At 40.8% G+C, this 16,501-nt stretch overlaps 1 protein-coding gene across 2 annotated transcripts in view; it reads right to left on the reverse strand.

The window, feature by feature from the left end:
* LOC5564174 overlaps positions 1 to 16,501 on the reverse strand; it is a 550,217-nt gene that overhangs the window by 214,678 nt on the left and 319,038 nt on the right. The window contains exon 3 of one of the 2 annotated variants that reach the window (XM_021844877.1): positions 7,982 to 8,130. In XM_021844877.1, coding sequence (XP_021700569.1) covers positions 7,982 to 8,130 — 149 coding nt within the window. Of the gene's footprint in view, positions 1 to 7,981; positions 8,134 to 16,501 lie in introns of both variants that reach the window. The other variant, XM_021844876.1, reaches the window with a different exon arrangement.

Genomic DNA, 16,501 nt, shown 5'->3' on the forward strand with positions numbered 1-16,501 from the left:
CTAAAAAATCTGACATAATTTTGATGAAAAATCTGAGACGATTCGGATGTGAATTCCGAAATGATTCTAAAAAGAATCCTTAGTGGATTCTAAAAAGAATCCTTAGCGGAGTATCATATGAATCCTGAGAGGATTCTGACATGAACACTAAGAGGATTCTAACAGGAATGCTGAGAAGATTTTGACAGGAATCCTTTAGTAGTGATTTGTGTGAGTTGGCGGTGTTAATCCTAAAAGAGTTCTGATGAGAATCATGAGAGAATTCCAAAGTGAATTCTGAGAGAATGCTTATAAGAATTTTGAAAGTATTTCCATGAAAATCCTAAGAGGAAGGAAAGAGGATTCTGATGAGAATCGTCCGATGGTTTTTACGAGAATTTTGCGTACAATATGATGGAATTCTCAGATGATTCTGAGTGGATTCTAACAAGAATCCTGATAGGATTTTGAATCCTGGGATTATTTTATGAGAATCTTGTGAATTCTTGTGAATTCTGAGAGGATTATGATGGAAAATCTGAGATCTGATCTGATCGATCCTGATGTGAACTCTGAGAGGATTCTGATAAGAATCCTGAGATGATTTTGGCATGACTCTTGAGAAGATCCTATCAGGAATCCAGAGAGAATTCTGACATGAATCCTGGAAGGATTCTGATGAGAATCCTGTGATGATTTTGATGAGAATCGTAAAAGTATTCTGATAAAGAATTATTTCAATTAAAATTTTAAGGGGATGATGATGACTACTAAAATGATTATAATGAGAAATCAGATTCAGGAATGTAAAATGCTGACAGGAATTTTGAAACCCTCATGAAAATCTAGGGGATATTCTATTGAGAATCCTGAGAGGAAGTAAAGAGGATTCTGATGAGAATCCTGCGATTATTTTTATGAGAATTCTGCGAACAATTTGATGAGAGTTCTGAAAGGATTCTGATAAAAAATCTGAGACGATTCTGATATGAATACTAATAATATTCTGATACGAACCTTCAGTGGATTCTAATAATTCTTATAATTCTGAGAGCATTCTTACAGGAATCCTAAAAGCATTCTGGTAAGAATCCTGTGATGATAATCTTGAGAGCATTTTGATGAAGAATGGTTTCATTTGAAATCTTAACGGGATTCGAATTAGACACCTAATGTGATTATACTGGGAATCTGGAGAGGATTGTGATGAGAACATTAAGAGGATTCTGATAAGAATCCTGTTGAAAATATGCTAAGAACCCTGCGAGGACTTTGATAAGTATCTTGAGAGGATTCAGAAAAGAATCCTGAGAGGATATAGAAAAAAAAAATTCGAAAGGATTCTGAAAAGAATTTTAAGAGAATCTTGCTTACAATATGATGAGAATTTTGAGAGGAATCTGATGAAAAATCGGAGATGATTCTGGTGTGAATTTTGAGAGGATTCGGACAGGAACCCTAAAATGACTTTGATGAAAATCTTGAGAGCATTCTGATGAAGAATTATTCCAATGAGAATGTTTAGGGGATTCTAATTAGACTTCTAGAATGATTATAATGAGAATCTGAAGAGGATTTTTAAAAGAATCTGATGAGAATCTTGCGAGTGCTTTGAGGACCCTGAGAGTATTCTGATGAGAGTCCTCAAGGGATTTTGGCGTTTCCCGACGGTTAAATTGATAAATCTGAAATAATTCTGATGAAAGTCCTTTGATAACTTTGATGAAAGTCTCTCGAGATGTCTGAAAACAATTCTGCAAGGATTCTGATGAGAATTCAAAACAGATTCTGATGAGAATCCTGAGAGGATTATTTGAAGATACATAAAACATTGCTCTCCTAAAGTCAAAAGATGAAACTTTGTTACTACACCTGCCTTTTTAAAATATGAATTCAAGTTCCAGAAACAAATAGTTGTAATCCGACAGCCATGCGAGTTTACCGGGAACAAGTAAAAAATGGCTTATGCGCCACTCCCGAGGGAGACCACTTACCGAGATTGAAAGGTTGCCTGACCTAATTGAGACCCTTCAGAGAAGAGTTCTATTTTTTTTTTTTCAAATAAATGGGCGGGAAACAAGCTGGCTGATCAGGGAAACGCAATGCCTCACGCACTTGCCCAAAGTCGTGCAAATAGAAAAATTAGAGTGCGTAAAGAGGATTTCCGGCGACGACAAAGTAGTGCTCGCGATGGTTATCATCACGGGAAAACAAGACTCAAACACCTCGAATATTTGTTCAATTAAAAAGCTGTCCGTTTGTTAAATTCGGCGTCAACATCTCCAGTAAATATAAAAAAAGACCATAAAACTTCCCGAGACCTGAAAACCCCTCTGGATTTCTCCAAAGCAAAAGCTGTTCAAAACACTTGGACTGTAACAATATATTCAAATATAATTTAACATTGACCAATGTTGAATATGAAGTTTTGTGGTTCAGAAAAAAAATCTGATAAGTGAAATATTTTTAAAATTTTATAAAATATTCCGAAAATAGTCAAAGATCTTGGAAGCATTCACCTCAGAAACAATATTTCCTACAATACAAAAATCGAGATATCTTACGATAAATTCGTCATGATCTCACAAATAAATTTTTGCTATATATCAAGTTACTTCTGAAATTCACCAATAATTGTGAATGAACAACAGAAGGAGCCTACCATATCTTCAAATCAGCATCAGCAGTTCTCCCATAATCTTTCAAAACTGAACACAAAATTCATCAGCTAGATATGGTACTATGAATTTATCAATATTTAAGCAATTTACAAAAAAATGCAAAGAGTTCTGTTGACAATTTTAAGAAAAATCCTAACATAAATTGCTTAAGATACATCCTAAAATAAACAGTTTGTGTGAAATCTGACGAAAATTTCGGGACGCAGACATCTTACATCTCACATTGATTCGTCTGAAAAATACAAAACATAGAGAAAAAAATAAGAACAGCGGATTTGAGTAATAATTTGCTAAATTATGACAATTATTTTTTCAAACTACCCGGGTAGAGGTGAATAACAAAATAATGGTAAAATAAGAACAAATTATGCAATCATATCTACTTTAACCATTATTATGTTATTAATGTATGACATTAAATATCTCATCAATAGCAAAACATACAATCATAGCAAAATTTATCATTGATATGTTATTCTTGAATGTCATGTAATAGCTAATCAATAACAAAATATACTATCATGGTAAAATTTGTTATTTGTGCAAAAAATACTAAAAAACATTAAATATCTAAAGAATAACAAACATCGCCATCACAGTAAAATATGTCATTATTTTGATATTTGAAAACTTTATTAAAATAATTCATGAGAACAAACCAATATCAAATTTTACCATAATAGCTCATTTTACTATTCGTATGATATTCATTGAAGATTCAAAAAGAAAAGTTTTTCAGAAGGAAAGCAAAAAGTTCATTTTTCAATCATGCTAAATTAAGATATTAAAGTCAAAGAACTAAAATTACCATTATTTTGATCTACTTGTGAATAGCTTATTTAGTTATTATTTTGTTATCAATATCTAAATAATAACATATTTTGTTATTTACGGTTGCCTATATTTTTGCTATTATTTTGTTATTACAATGGCAAAATATGTTATTTTTTAGTTTTTATGCCATACAAACTTAGTTATTATTTTTGTTATTTTATCTCTTATTTCAAACAAACAAAGAACAAATTTTGCCATTCAAACATTCTATTTTAATAGTAAATTTTGTTATTCTTTTGCTATTCTCCTCTACCCGGGTATGTATCAATGAACTAATAACAATTATTTTTCTATTTATTTTTTATTAAGAATAATCATTATTTGTTATAATGGCTTCACTGAGAGGTAGCCACGGCCCCCTAGGGGTTGGAAAACAATGATAATATATACCGAAGTGAGGAAGACGACATTTAGTGTGAGTGACATCCGTATACGGTGCAAAATGTATCACAACTACAAGCAAGTGAGCTCCCATAGGCCTTTTCATGTGACAGATCCGTCTATGCATTTGTTTACATCGGTGGAGGACCGGTGCTAACACGGGCCTGTCATTTTCATAGAAGAAATGTCAAAGTGCTTCCCGATCAGCTGATTTGAGACGTCATGTGAATAGGCCTATAAGAAGCCGTGTAAATTAGTGACGTATTAGATTTTTGTTTACGTTTTTCTTTGCTTCTTCTTCCACACCTTAGTATATATTCTCATTGGTTGGAAAACACGGCTCGACTACACGCTAAGCCTGCTCAACGCAGCACGTGTTAAAACTGCACAGAATGAGGCAACCAATGCACAATGGTCGGGCTCCATATAAAGGGGCGGCCAAAACTACCAAAAACTTTTTTGAGATTTTCATGATTTCTTTAATTTTAAAATATACCTCATGTGTTATACTATTATGATCCTTTATTGAAATTGAACTAAAATTTAAATTTATTTGGCTTTTTTGACGGCAAACCGGCTGAAGTCAAAAAATTTAAAAATGTAAGAATAAAATAAAGCACAAATTTTGTAATTTAGGAATGCAATATTTCCCCTAAGTTGCCCACTATCTGAAAGCTTATGGTTCAACACTTTTATCGAGCATGATGATGGAAAAAAAAATTTGGGTTAAGTTTTAATACTATTCAATATTACACTTTAGTTATTTTGATGATTTTGAACATGAAAAACAACTCTTGTCGCCGCCATTTCGAATATTGCACATCAAAAAGCATCCTTAGATCTTACAAAAAACCTTTAAAATTTTTGCAGAAATTTGCTGATTTGCAAGTTAGAGCTATTTGAATAATTCAATATTTTACATATATTTTGACGATATTTTTCATACAAAGTTTATTTAAAATATATTTAACCACTATTCATACACATTTTGATCAAAATCGATCAAATATAAACAAACTTTGTGCTTTAGCCCAGTTTGATAACAATTTAAATTTAAAAAAAATCTTATTGTCAAAGTTACGTAATTTGTGAATAACCCCTTCTGGAATAACAAAAACGCCAAATAATATATTCAGATTATATATTTCATCGATTAAGGCGATAACAATAGTTTTGGCCAAACTTCACTTTTTTCCTGCCATTGTGCAATGCAGGACTCTCTGGATGAGTGAAAATTCTGTGTAAGTCGCACTCATGCTGTGTGTAGCCGATGTGTTGGCCATTGGCTGTGCGTGGATCGATGGAAATGGAACTGTCAGTCATCTCCCGCACGGCAGCAAACAGTTGGCCGTTGGTAAGATGGGGAGTTTTCTGGGATTTTTTCCAGCGAAAAGGCTGAAGAGGTCGCAAATGCGGAATTTTATTCCCCATTTGCTTCCACTTCGGCTATTCGAATGAAAAAATCTCTGAAAACTTTAAAATTTGAATGTATTTTCAATGTTTTCAGAAGCAAAAACAAAAATGGAAGCGTATTCCGCATTCCAAACGTTCCTCCTCAGTGCGCATTTCACTCATTCGGTTTGTTTACCACCGTTTGCACAAAACTGTGTAGAGCCCCCTTTGCACAGAATCTGTGCTGCATGAAGAGAGGCTGATTTTGTGTACTCGGCACTCATTTTTGAGCGTGGCAAGTTTAGCGTGTTGGCTAGGGGTGAAATTCACCCTATGCACCATATGCTCACTAATAAGCACCAAAATTATCTGTCACATCAACTAGTCGCACTAAAACCGCCAACTCGCACAAATCACTACTAAAGCACTTGACTTTGCCTTACTGAGCTACTTGGGGGATATAGAAAGAAATCTAAATTAGCAAAATTCAAAGACTTTTCACGTTTACTTTCGTTCATCTGAACGATTATACCAAGGCGCGGTTAAACTAAATTTGGACCGCTCTCGCGTTTTCCGCAGACCAGAACGAAGTGAAAGAGTCAAGTTCAAGGATCCTCAGAATAAGCGCGAGATTTGCCATCTTCATCGCCGGAAATTGGGTCAAAAAACGCTTTCACGCATACTACTTTCTCTACTCGTCGGGAGAAAGCAGTCAATTTCCCTTAGTGGGCACGATCATCCAACTCGCTGCCCACCCGAAATTTTATAAAAGACTTAAGGGGTCAACGATACTTGAACCCAGGTCGATGCCCGAGCCTAGAATACGGTCTTCTGCAAAAAGATCGCTTGACTGGCGATCTACGCTCGGCGCCAGTATCGAACAGGGAACTCATTCTGCAAATGATATGTGGGGTGGACAAAATGGACAAATGAACTCGAATTCATCATTTCACTCAAAGTGAGTATTTAAGGTAATTCAATAATCTAAATCAACATAAGGAAACTAACCTGTATAACCTAAACTAATATTAATTTTAAACTCAATTATTTGTGATGCCGCCACATAGTATTTTGTTACAAATCATGTGGTCATTTACAGGGAGTCTGATCAAAAACCAGAGTAGTATCTATTTGGAGTATTCTGTTAATCGAGGGCTTGATTTTACAGTTGTTTGTGAAAAATTTCTTCTGGATGGAGATTCTCTTCCCCAGCAGCGGGTTTCGTGCAAGTGTTTCTGTTTGCGGGTCCGCACATCCATTTTTGGCCCTTCATACTGGTGACTGACTGCTCACTAGTGTGGGACAAAATTTAGATTCTCGTTTCAGTCCACTTTTTGGATTGCATTTAGGTCCCATAACAATTGTGCAAAATGTCAGCTCGATCGGTGAAACTATATTTACGCGCCGTTCAAAGTTTGTATGGGATTTACTATGGAAAAACTTACTTTTGCAAAGAAAAATTGCCAGAGGTCGCCCATAAAGTAAGTTTTCCCATAGTAAATCCCATACAAACTTTGAACGGCTAGCGCGTAAATACAGTTTCACCGATCGAGCTGAAATTTTGCATAGTTGTTATGGGACCTAAACTGCCGTCAGTCGCAAGTCAGTCCCATCTGTAAAAAAAGGCATTGAGAAAACGGGCTTTGAAGTTTTGAAACTCATTTTCCATACGAATATTCAAAAAATTCCAGAGGATTGAAACATGTTCCAATCTTAATAAAACTTTAACAACTTGCTTATCACTACGATATCTTTCCAAGAAAATTGTAAAGATGATCGAAACAAGTTGCATTTCTGTGTTCCACGGTGCGAAAGTCTGTAGTGGGACTAATATGCGATTACTTTTCATTATGGGACAATTAGACTCATTAGATTATTCCAGTGCTATAGGAAGATGCCTTGCTACAATAGATGGTAGTACTAAATCATCATCATCATAATAATTATCATCATCATCAAAAGACCTCAGCGATTAGAGGGATCCAAACAAATGACCTCGTGGTTTATGGAAAATCTCATCAGATTTGTTAGGAAATTCTCTGGAGACCTTCAAATTCTGACAAATATTTTTCGGGCTTCTTCTTTCTGGCGTTACGTCCCAACTGGGACAAAGCCTGCTTCTCAGATTAGTGTTCTTATGAGCACTTTCACAGTTATTAACTGAGAGCTTTCTTTGCCGATTGACCATTTTTGCATGTGTATATCGTGTGGCAGGTACGAAGATACTTCTATGCCCTGGGAATCGAGAAAATTTCCTTTACGAAAAGATCCTCGACCAGTGGGATTCGAACCCACGACCCTCAGCATGGTCATGCTGAATAGCTGCGCGTTTACCGCTACGGCTATTCGGGCTGCCCCCTTCAATTGCCAAATTTGGCCCAAAAATTATGGAGGTGGGGAGACAAATATTTAAAATTAAACTTTTGTATCACCCTTATTGGTATTGTCTAACGATGGAAATTGGTCCTTTACGAGAAGGTCCAGAGACCGGTAATCGAACCCTTACACCTTTAGTATGGCCTTGTTCGGAAGCCGCAAACTTTACCACTAGGCTAAAGAAGGCCCCATAAAATGATTTCTGAGGTTTTATTACATGAAGTAACGAAAAAAATGCGACCGGCAACTAACGCGATACACGAAAACGAAAACTTATCTACATTAACTCAACTTTGTCTCCACCCTTGGTGGCCTCATCCCCCCATCAGCAAACCTACCTTTCTCCCGATCTGTTATAATTGGACGGAATTAAGTGCTTATCGTCAATCTCCACAATCAACACATCCCCGGACTGGATGTCGGCGGTGCCCTCCCAGGAGATTGTGGTCGGGATGCAGCTGGACCCTGCCGAGCAGTCCTCTGGCGTCTGCTGAAACGAGCGAACAAGGAAACACACAAATGGAGATTAGTTGGTAATCCTTTTGAGAAATGTATTAAAAAAATATGATGGAAAGCGTATCTGGAGCACTCGATCCCGAAGTGTGAATCCAGAATTAGGACGAACATGGGAAAAGTTGTTTCTTTCTAGCGTTGGATGAGATGAGAAGTAGGTTTGGTCAATAATTAAGGACTTCGAAGCTACTGCTTCGAAGGTTTCTTAGGTTGATGAGAGGAAATAGAACTGGAAGAGAAATATTATTAACTTTTCCTCTAATAGCGTACGTGCCGATTTCAAATATCTTCTTCTTCTTTCTGGAGTTAAGTCCCAACTGGGACAGATCCTGCTTATCAGATTAGTGTTTTATGAGCAATTCTGCAGTTCTTAAGTGACAAATTTATTTGAAATATCTTGAAAATGGCAGCTTTCTAATCGAAACTGTAGGCCTTCGTACGGTTCCAAAGCGTACGACAGATTTCAAATTTACGATAAAAAAAACTTTATGCGGGTGTGCACTGCATCTAAAACAACTGAGCACTGCGCTCATTCTTCTCAACGGTCAAAAAAGGAACCACAAAAACGACACACTCAGGGGCACACGTGTCAAGTGGGGTGGAAACTTGAAATAAAATGGAAGCGAGAAAAGTTTTTAAATCTACGCGTATAAAACGTTACCCGGTCGACGACGTTTGTTCATGCATATAGGGTAAGTGCTCCTATAGTCAATCCGTATGTCGTTCAGAAAGTGTAGTATAAATCCTGTGTTTTCATTTGTTCTGTTATAGTGTTATGGAATGAACGAACAGTTCCCCTACGAATGTGTAGCGACACCTACGTCTCGTACAGTACTGAACCTCTCCGCCAGAAGTACGTGTGTGCCCCGACAATGGATGATGACAGGAAGCTTGAAATGGCTTCGCGGAAATGGGATTTTTGCATGCCCAAATTGTTGATTTATGGCTCGTATGCTTCTCCGGGGGCTTTGAAGGAATGAGCACATCCATTGAGGATGCGAGGCAGAACCAATGTGGTTGATATAAAAGTTATGAGTTTTGTCTGATCAGCTTTTCGAATTCCCATTTTCGAGTGCGAATAAGTAGTTTGCATAAAAATAGGGTTACCATCCGTCCTGATTTAGCAGGACATGTACTGATTTTGAGCTTCTTTTGATGCGTGCTTATTTTGCATCGCAAAGAGGTATTTCCTCCATCTAACATCTCGTGCTGCATAATCCGTCTGGCACAAGGTGCTGTCTAATCAAAGTTTCTGGAGAGATCCTTCACGAATGTTTTAGAGAATCGTATAAAAAAATCTGTAGGTTTCCAAAGAAAATCTTTGATAGATTTGTCCCAAAAACTTTGATTGACTTTTTGTAGGGCTCTTCATGAATTCCTGGCAAGATCCTTAGCGAATTTTCAAGAGACCTTTATGAAAACTTGACGGAAGCTTATTTATAAAATTCTTAAAAAGATTCTTAGAATACTCTCTACATAACCACGATTCGAGGAATGCTACTGTTATTTCCTGGCATTATTATGTCTTATAAATATCCCAAAAGGTTCTAGGTGGATTTTATTTAAGTTTTTATTAGACTCTTTTGGCTGTTTTTGACATTCTTAGTTATTACTAAGCAATTTTTTTGTTTGAAAATCATCTGTAAATTGCTGCAATAATCTGCAGGATTTCGTGGGATGTCTTAATTAATAACCTGAGACCCTCGGGAGATTTCTAAAGGACTCTTATTGTCTTAGCAAAAGACTATCTAGTTATATTTAAGAATTTGTACGTATACACATACCTGTTAATCAGAAGTATTTTGTGATATTACATTAAAATTGAGAAAAAAAAGCTTTGAAAATTCTATTCGGAATATGAGTCATATTTGGAATTTGAGCAAAAACAGAACTTGCACTGGTAGGGCCGGATCCTATACTTGGCTCTTCTGATTCACTGTGACAGTGGAGTTTTTTTGAAAGCTGCTGACCTCATATTTGGCCACATTATGCATCGTATTAAAATGCTTCTTATTGAAAAGTTTGAGACAAATCGGCCGAGAAAAAACCCCAATGTCAAAGCACCCTATGTTGTGAATATTTTAAAATGTCTTGATTTTGAGTCTTCGGGAGATGGTCACCCTACATAAAAATGATCAGTATTTATACGCCTTTTCTGGACATCCAAGAGGACTAACTAATAATGGCATCAGAATCACATAAAAATGATCTGCTCATGGCTCAAATTTTGGGAGGGTACTCATAATTGGAGCTAAAATCGAACGAGTAGAGAGAAGCGATATTTAGATCCACCCTTTTAGATATATACCAGGAAGGAAGCTTCAGAATCATCTGCATAATTTCATGTTTTATCTTCTGTAGAGCTCTCTTCTTTGTATCATAACAGCCAGTCTATATTGGTATAGTACACAATATGGCCGGACTGAAAAACTGTATTTCTATGTTTGAATGCATTCTTGCAAGAATGACGAAAATATATCCTAACATTTTGCAATCTTGTACAAACAGGCCTTGTCCATTGGCGAAGAGGCCTGTGCCATCTACAAGCAAAGATTTTTGATATCTATGCAGTAGTTCAGGAAAGTCAGATAGTACGGATCGATGCTTGATATTAAAGTTAACAAGGATAAACAAATTAGACATATTTGGAGTCAATTTATGCAATTCATCTGTTACTTGATGTTCTATGTATTGAAAAGGCATGAAAGTAGCTGTGGATGCCAAAAACTGTTTTTTTCTTCTTTTTTTATTCGGGGATTTTCTGCCGTAGGCAGGTTCATCCCCGGTCTGGTAAACAGAACGAGCCAGATGGATTTGTCTGGAAAACAGCTGCAAAGTATTTTGGCTTAAAAGATTAAAAACAAAATCACACGACAAGACATGAGAATAACATGGTTTAAAACTTAAAACGAACAGAATCCAAGGAACTCAAACATAGCAAACTAACATATAGTGGGGTAACTAAAGTGTTTGATTCGGATTCCTAAGCCTTAAGTCTTAAAATTAATCCAGCGCCTTTGACAAAGGATATCAATGATGCTATCGAGGGCAGGTCGTCTTGAAGGGCATCCCGGATGCTGCTTGGAATTCCGTGCACCTGTCTCAAATATTCGTACAGCGGGCATGCGCAAATTACGAGCTCGACAGTATTGTTTGTACTGCAAACCTTCCAGACTCGGTGGAAAGGTGTCCACCCTAGGTTGTGGGAGACCCTTGTATGACCAGGTCTTAACCTGGAGATTAATTGTTGGTCTTTCATTGATTTGAGGTCCGTCCAAGCATCAACGCTTTCCGTAGGTATGCTCCTCGTGAGTTAGTCCACTCCGTCTGTCATGATCGGCGCACTGTTGATTTTACTTACTTACTTTTGCTGGCTCTACGTCCTTTAAGACATGACCTGCGCCACAATGTTACGCCAACTAACTCGGTCCATGGCTGCTAACCTCCAATTCCTCGATCACCCCACTCTTCCAAGATCCTGCTCCACTTGGTCAAACCACCTAGCTCGTTGCGCTCCCCTTCGTCTTGTACCGGCCGGATTTGAGATGAACACCATTTTTGCGGGATTGTTGTCCGGCATTCTCACAACATGTCGCGCCCATCGTACCCTTCCAGTTTTGGCGACTTTCGTGATACTGGGTTCATCGTAGAGTTGCGCAAGCTCGTGGTTCATTCTTCTCCTCCATACGCCGTTCTCACATACTCCGCCGAAGTTCGTCCTAAGCACATGTCGTTCAAAAACTCCTAGCGCTTGCAGGTCCTCTTCGAGCATTGTCCACGTCTCATGCCCGTAGAGGACTACCGGTCTTATTAGCGTCGTGTACATGGTACACTTAGTACGGAAGTGAAGTTTACCAGACCGCAAAGTCTTGTGGAGTCCATAGTAAGCACGACTTCCGGCAATGATACGTCTTCGAATTTCTCTGCTGCAGTTGTTATCCGACGTTATCAATGATCCGAGGTAGACAAATTCGTCCACCACCTCGAACTCATCCCCGTCGATCGTCACGCGTCTGCCTATGCGAGCTCTATGGTATACAGTTCAGCAACCACCTGGAACGTTCTTCCGACAATGTCCACGTCGTCAGCGAACCAAATGAACTGGCGGGATTTATTGAAGAGCGTGCCCCGCATGTTGAAGCCCGCTCGTTTCATATCACCTTCTAGCGCAATATTGAACAGGAGGCAGGAAAGACCATCGCCTTGTCGAAGTCCTTTGCGTGTTTCAAACGGATCCGATAATGCACCCGATATCTTCACACAGCACTGTACACTATCCATCGTTGCTTTGATCAGTCTATCCAGTTTCCCGGGAAAACCATTCTCGTCTATAATCGATGGTATCATAGGCCGCTTTGAAATCGATGAATAGGTGGTGCGTAGGGACTTGATATTCGCGACACTTTTGAAGGATCTGCCGCAACATAAAGATTTGGTCTGTCGTCGATCGCCCGTCCACAAAACCGGCTTGATAACTTCCCACAAATCTGCTTGCCAGTGGCGATAGACGGCGGAAGATGATCTGGGAAAGCACTTTATAGGCTGCATTAAGAATGGTGATCGCTCGATAGTTCTCACATTCTAACTTGTCACTTTTTTTGTATATTGGGTATATTATTCCCTCCTTCCACTCCTCCGGTAGCTGTTCTGTATCCCAGATCCTGGCTATCAATCGGTGCAGACAAGTAGCCAACCTGTCCGGGCCCATTTTAATAAGTTCCGCTCCAATACCATCTTTTCCAGCTGCTTTGTTGTTCTTGAGCTGTTTGATAGCATCCTTAACTTCACCTATTGTGGAAGTTGGCACGTCTCCCTCATCAACCGTACTGATGAAGCCATTCCTCCTGCTGTCTTGATCTTCCTCCTCTGCGCCGTTTAAGTGTTCATCGTAGTGCTGCTTCCAACTTTCAATCACCTCACGTTCATCCGTCAAGGTACCTCCATCCTTATCCCGGCACATTTCGGCTCGCGGCACAAAGCCTTTGCGGGATGCATTGAGTTTCTTGTAGAACTTGCGTGTTTCTTAAGAACGATACAGCTGCTCCATCTCTTCGCACTTCAACTCTTCCAGGCGGCAGTTTTTATCCCGGAATAGATGGGTTTGCTGTCTTCGCTTCTGTTTGTATCGTTCCACGTTTTGACGGTTGCCTTGCTGCAGCACCATCGCCTCGCCCAAAACCGTCTGACACTCCTCGTCAAACCAACCGCTCCGTCGATTTGCTTCCACGAACCCAATAGCACCTTCCGCTGCGTTGTTTATGGCTGCTTTGAGGCTACTCCAGCAGTCCTCAAGAGGGGTCCCATCGAGCTCTCTCTCTTCCGGCAACGCTGCTTCAAGGCTTTGCGTGCAATCAGTTGCGACTTCGGGTAGCTTGAGTCGTTCCAGATTGTACCGTGGTGGGCGTCGGTACCGAATGTTGTTCACAACGGAGAGTCGTTGGCACACTTTAACCGTCACTAGGTAGTGGTCCGAATCGATGTTTGCGCCGCAATAAGTTCTGACGTCGATAATGTTCGAGAAGTGTCTTCCATCAATCAAAACGTGGTCGATTTGCGATTCAGTTTGTTGGGGTGATCTCCAGGTGTACCGATACGGGAGGCTGTGCCGGAAGTAGGTACTACGTATGGCCATGTTTTTGGAGGCGGCAAAATCAATCAGTCTAAGGCCGTTTTCATTCGTAAGCTGGTGAGCGCTGAACTTCCCTATAATCGGTCTAAATTCCTCCTCCTGGCCAACCTGAGCGTTGAGATCTCCGATAACGATATTGACATCATGGCTTGGGCAGCCGTCGTATTCACGTTCCAGCTGCGCGTAGAAAGCGTCCTTATCGTCATCGTCACTTGCTAGGTGAGGGCTGTGCACGTTGATTATGCTGATATTGAAGAAACGGCCTTTAATCCTCAACTTGCACATTCTGTTGTCACGCGCCTCTGCATTTCGCCCATCACGATAAAAGCTGTGCCCAGCTCATGTCTGTTTCCGCAGCTCTGGTAGATGGTATAACCATCCCTATACGTATGTACCGTCGACCTTTTCCAACATACCTCTTGCAGCGCTACGATGTCGAACTTGCGGACCCTCAATAATTCGGAAAGAATGCGGGTACTTCCATGAAATTGAGAAACTTACAGTTCCATGATCCGAGTTTTCAATCGTTAGTCCGTTTTCGATGCACCATGGGTCTATGCCGATTGTTCCGGTCCGAATTTACATTGTATGCTTCCTGCACTGATGATTTTTACGGCTGGCTTGTAAGGCCTGCATCAACCCCCTGTCTCGCCGGAGGATCATCGTGCACAGCACTGTTTAGAGTCCCACGCTGGCATTAGGACGATGATCAGCCGCTCCTAACATGGAGAACAGACGCTGTTTTGAGCCGTCCCTAACATGGAGAACAGACGCTCTGATAAGCTACACCTTTAGAAGAGAGGAGCCCCCCTTCCCTGTCAGCATACGACCAAGGTCCCACCAGGGTTGGTTACCCGATCTTCCCTACGGTTACTCGTACCCCAGGCGGCACCACGGGGAGGTAGGGATAAGAGTTACTGGACAAGAGGCTAAGGACCACAAATGGGGTCTATTTTATACCTGCTGGTACGCGAAGCACCAATGGTACGCATTGTCCAGTCATTTACCACTGTTGATTTTACCCAACGTCAAATATCGGCCAGCGGAACCGTTGTGGTATTCTGACGGCTGGAGTAGCCGGATCCAGCTAGGAGATCAGCTGTGCTATTCCCCGGAATGCTACAGTGCCCTGGAACCCGCATAATGGTGACATCGGGTGCTGCATGTCTGATTATTCCCTGAATCCACGGATGACAGAGATCCTCCGATTGAAGCGCGAAGCAACAACTGGCTGGTTATTATGATGAACGGACGATTGGTTGGTTCAGTAGCGACAAAAAAAAAGCAGCGGCTTCGGCGGAAAAAATCGAACATTGTCCGGGAAGACTGAGGCTTACCACAAGTTCATCGTCCGCGATGCCTATTCCAGTCCCTCGCACTGAGAGAGAGCCATCAGTATAACGCCGCTTATGTGCTGCAAAGCCTGTCCGCAAGACCTCAGCGACGGATTGTCGCAGCCGCGTTTAAGAGTCTCCTGCCCTAAAGTTGTCTTTTATTCTACTGTTGAATTTGAGTGATGAGCGCTGCCAGTCACGCTCGCCGTACCAGTGGACCTTGGCGACTGGGGGGAGTTTCGTGCCAGCTATGCTGTCGAGCAGATTGTCGGCCTCTTCTAGGAGGCGGATTCTAGCATTACCAACAGTCTTCTTTGCGAAGGCGGCCGCCTTCATGCGAAGCGTCGCAGTAATTAAGTAACGGAAAGGCAGAAGGCCGGCTTCGGCGAAACTATTCGCACGTAGCGGTTATAGATGAGAGGCAATGTGTCAATCAGTCTGTTCATCGCCAAGATTGTGGTTTCCAGGCCGTATAAAAGCCGACTATCAATTAGAGCTGCAACGACAGGGAACCGAATAGCTCGATTATTGCTGCGGTGGATTTTTGCTGTTTTACGAAGAGGGATGACTTGGACTTGGCTGTAGCCAATGGCTACCTTCGAGATGCATCAAGTGACGGTAGCTTGCTGGTTTCCGTATCTGATTTCCGGGCTTAGGGATCGGAATAACGAGACTCTCTCGCCACTCTAGTGGGTAGGTTTTATCCAGCCAAAGATTATTGATCTGTTCGAGCAAAACTAGCTTCCCTGGTCCCTCCAGTTCCTTTAGCATTGGATATCCGATGTCGGCAGGACCGGTGGATTTGCCCTTACTTCGGCTCAACGCATGCTGTAGTTCTCCTGCTGAGAATGGTAGGTTGATGTGGAGCTGCGAGTTGCTCGCAGGCACGTTATAATTTATTATGTCGCCGGCGGTAGCCCCGGAACGTCGTACGAATTCCGGGTCGCAGGCAAAGGCAGCCAGGCTGGCAAAACATTTGCCTAGGCCGTTCGCAATAACAGTCACCCCGCTGTGTTGTTTCCGTCAATAAGGAGAGTTGGCGGGGTGGCGGATCGTTTGCCGCTAAGGGCGTTGACCTTGGCCGATAGGTCAGTTGTTGATTGTGAAGCATTGATGCTGTCGAGAAATTATTCCCAACGAGCCCGTTTTGCATCCCGAATGACTTGGCGGCATTCGTTGTGCTGAGATCGGTATCTGTCCAAAGCCGCTGCTCTGTTTGGATGATTGAGGTCCAATCTCTTAACGGCTCGGAGAGCCTTTCTACGTGTTTTGATAGCTTTCTTAATCTCCGGGGACCACAAATTGAGAGTCTCACGGCCAGGTGTGTTGCTTGTCTTGGAAATTGATACGCTTGCCGCTTGGGTTAGGATTGCCGGAAACTC

The sequence above is a fragment of the Aedes aegypti genome, chromosome 2 (genome assembly GCF_002204515.2).
Source record: "Aedes aegypti strain LVP_AGWG chromosome 2, AaegL5.0 Primary Assembly, whole genome shotgun sequence".
NCBI lineage: Eukaryota > Metazoa > Arthropoda > Insecta > Diptera > Culicidae > Aedes > Aedes aegypti.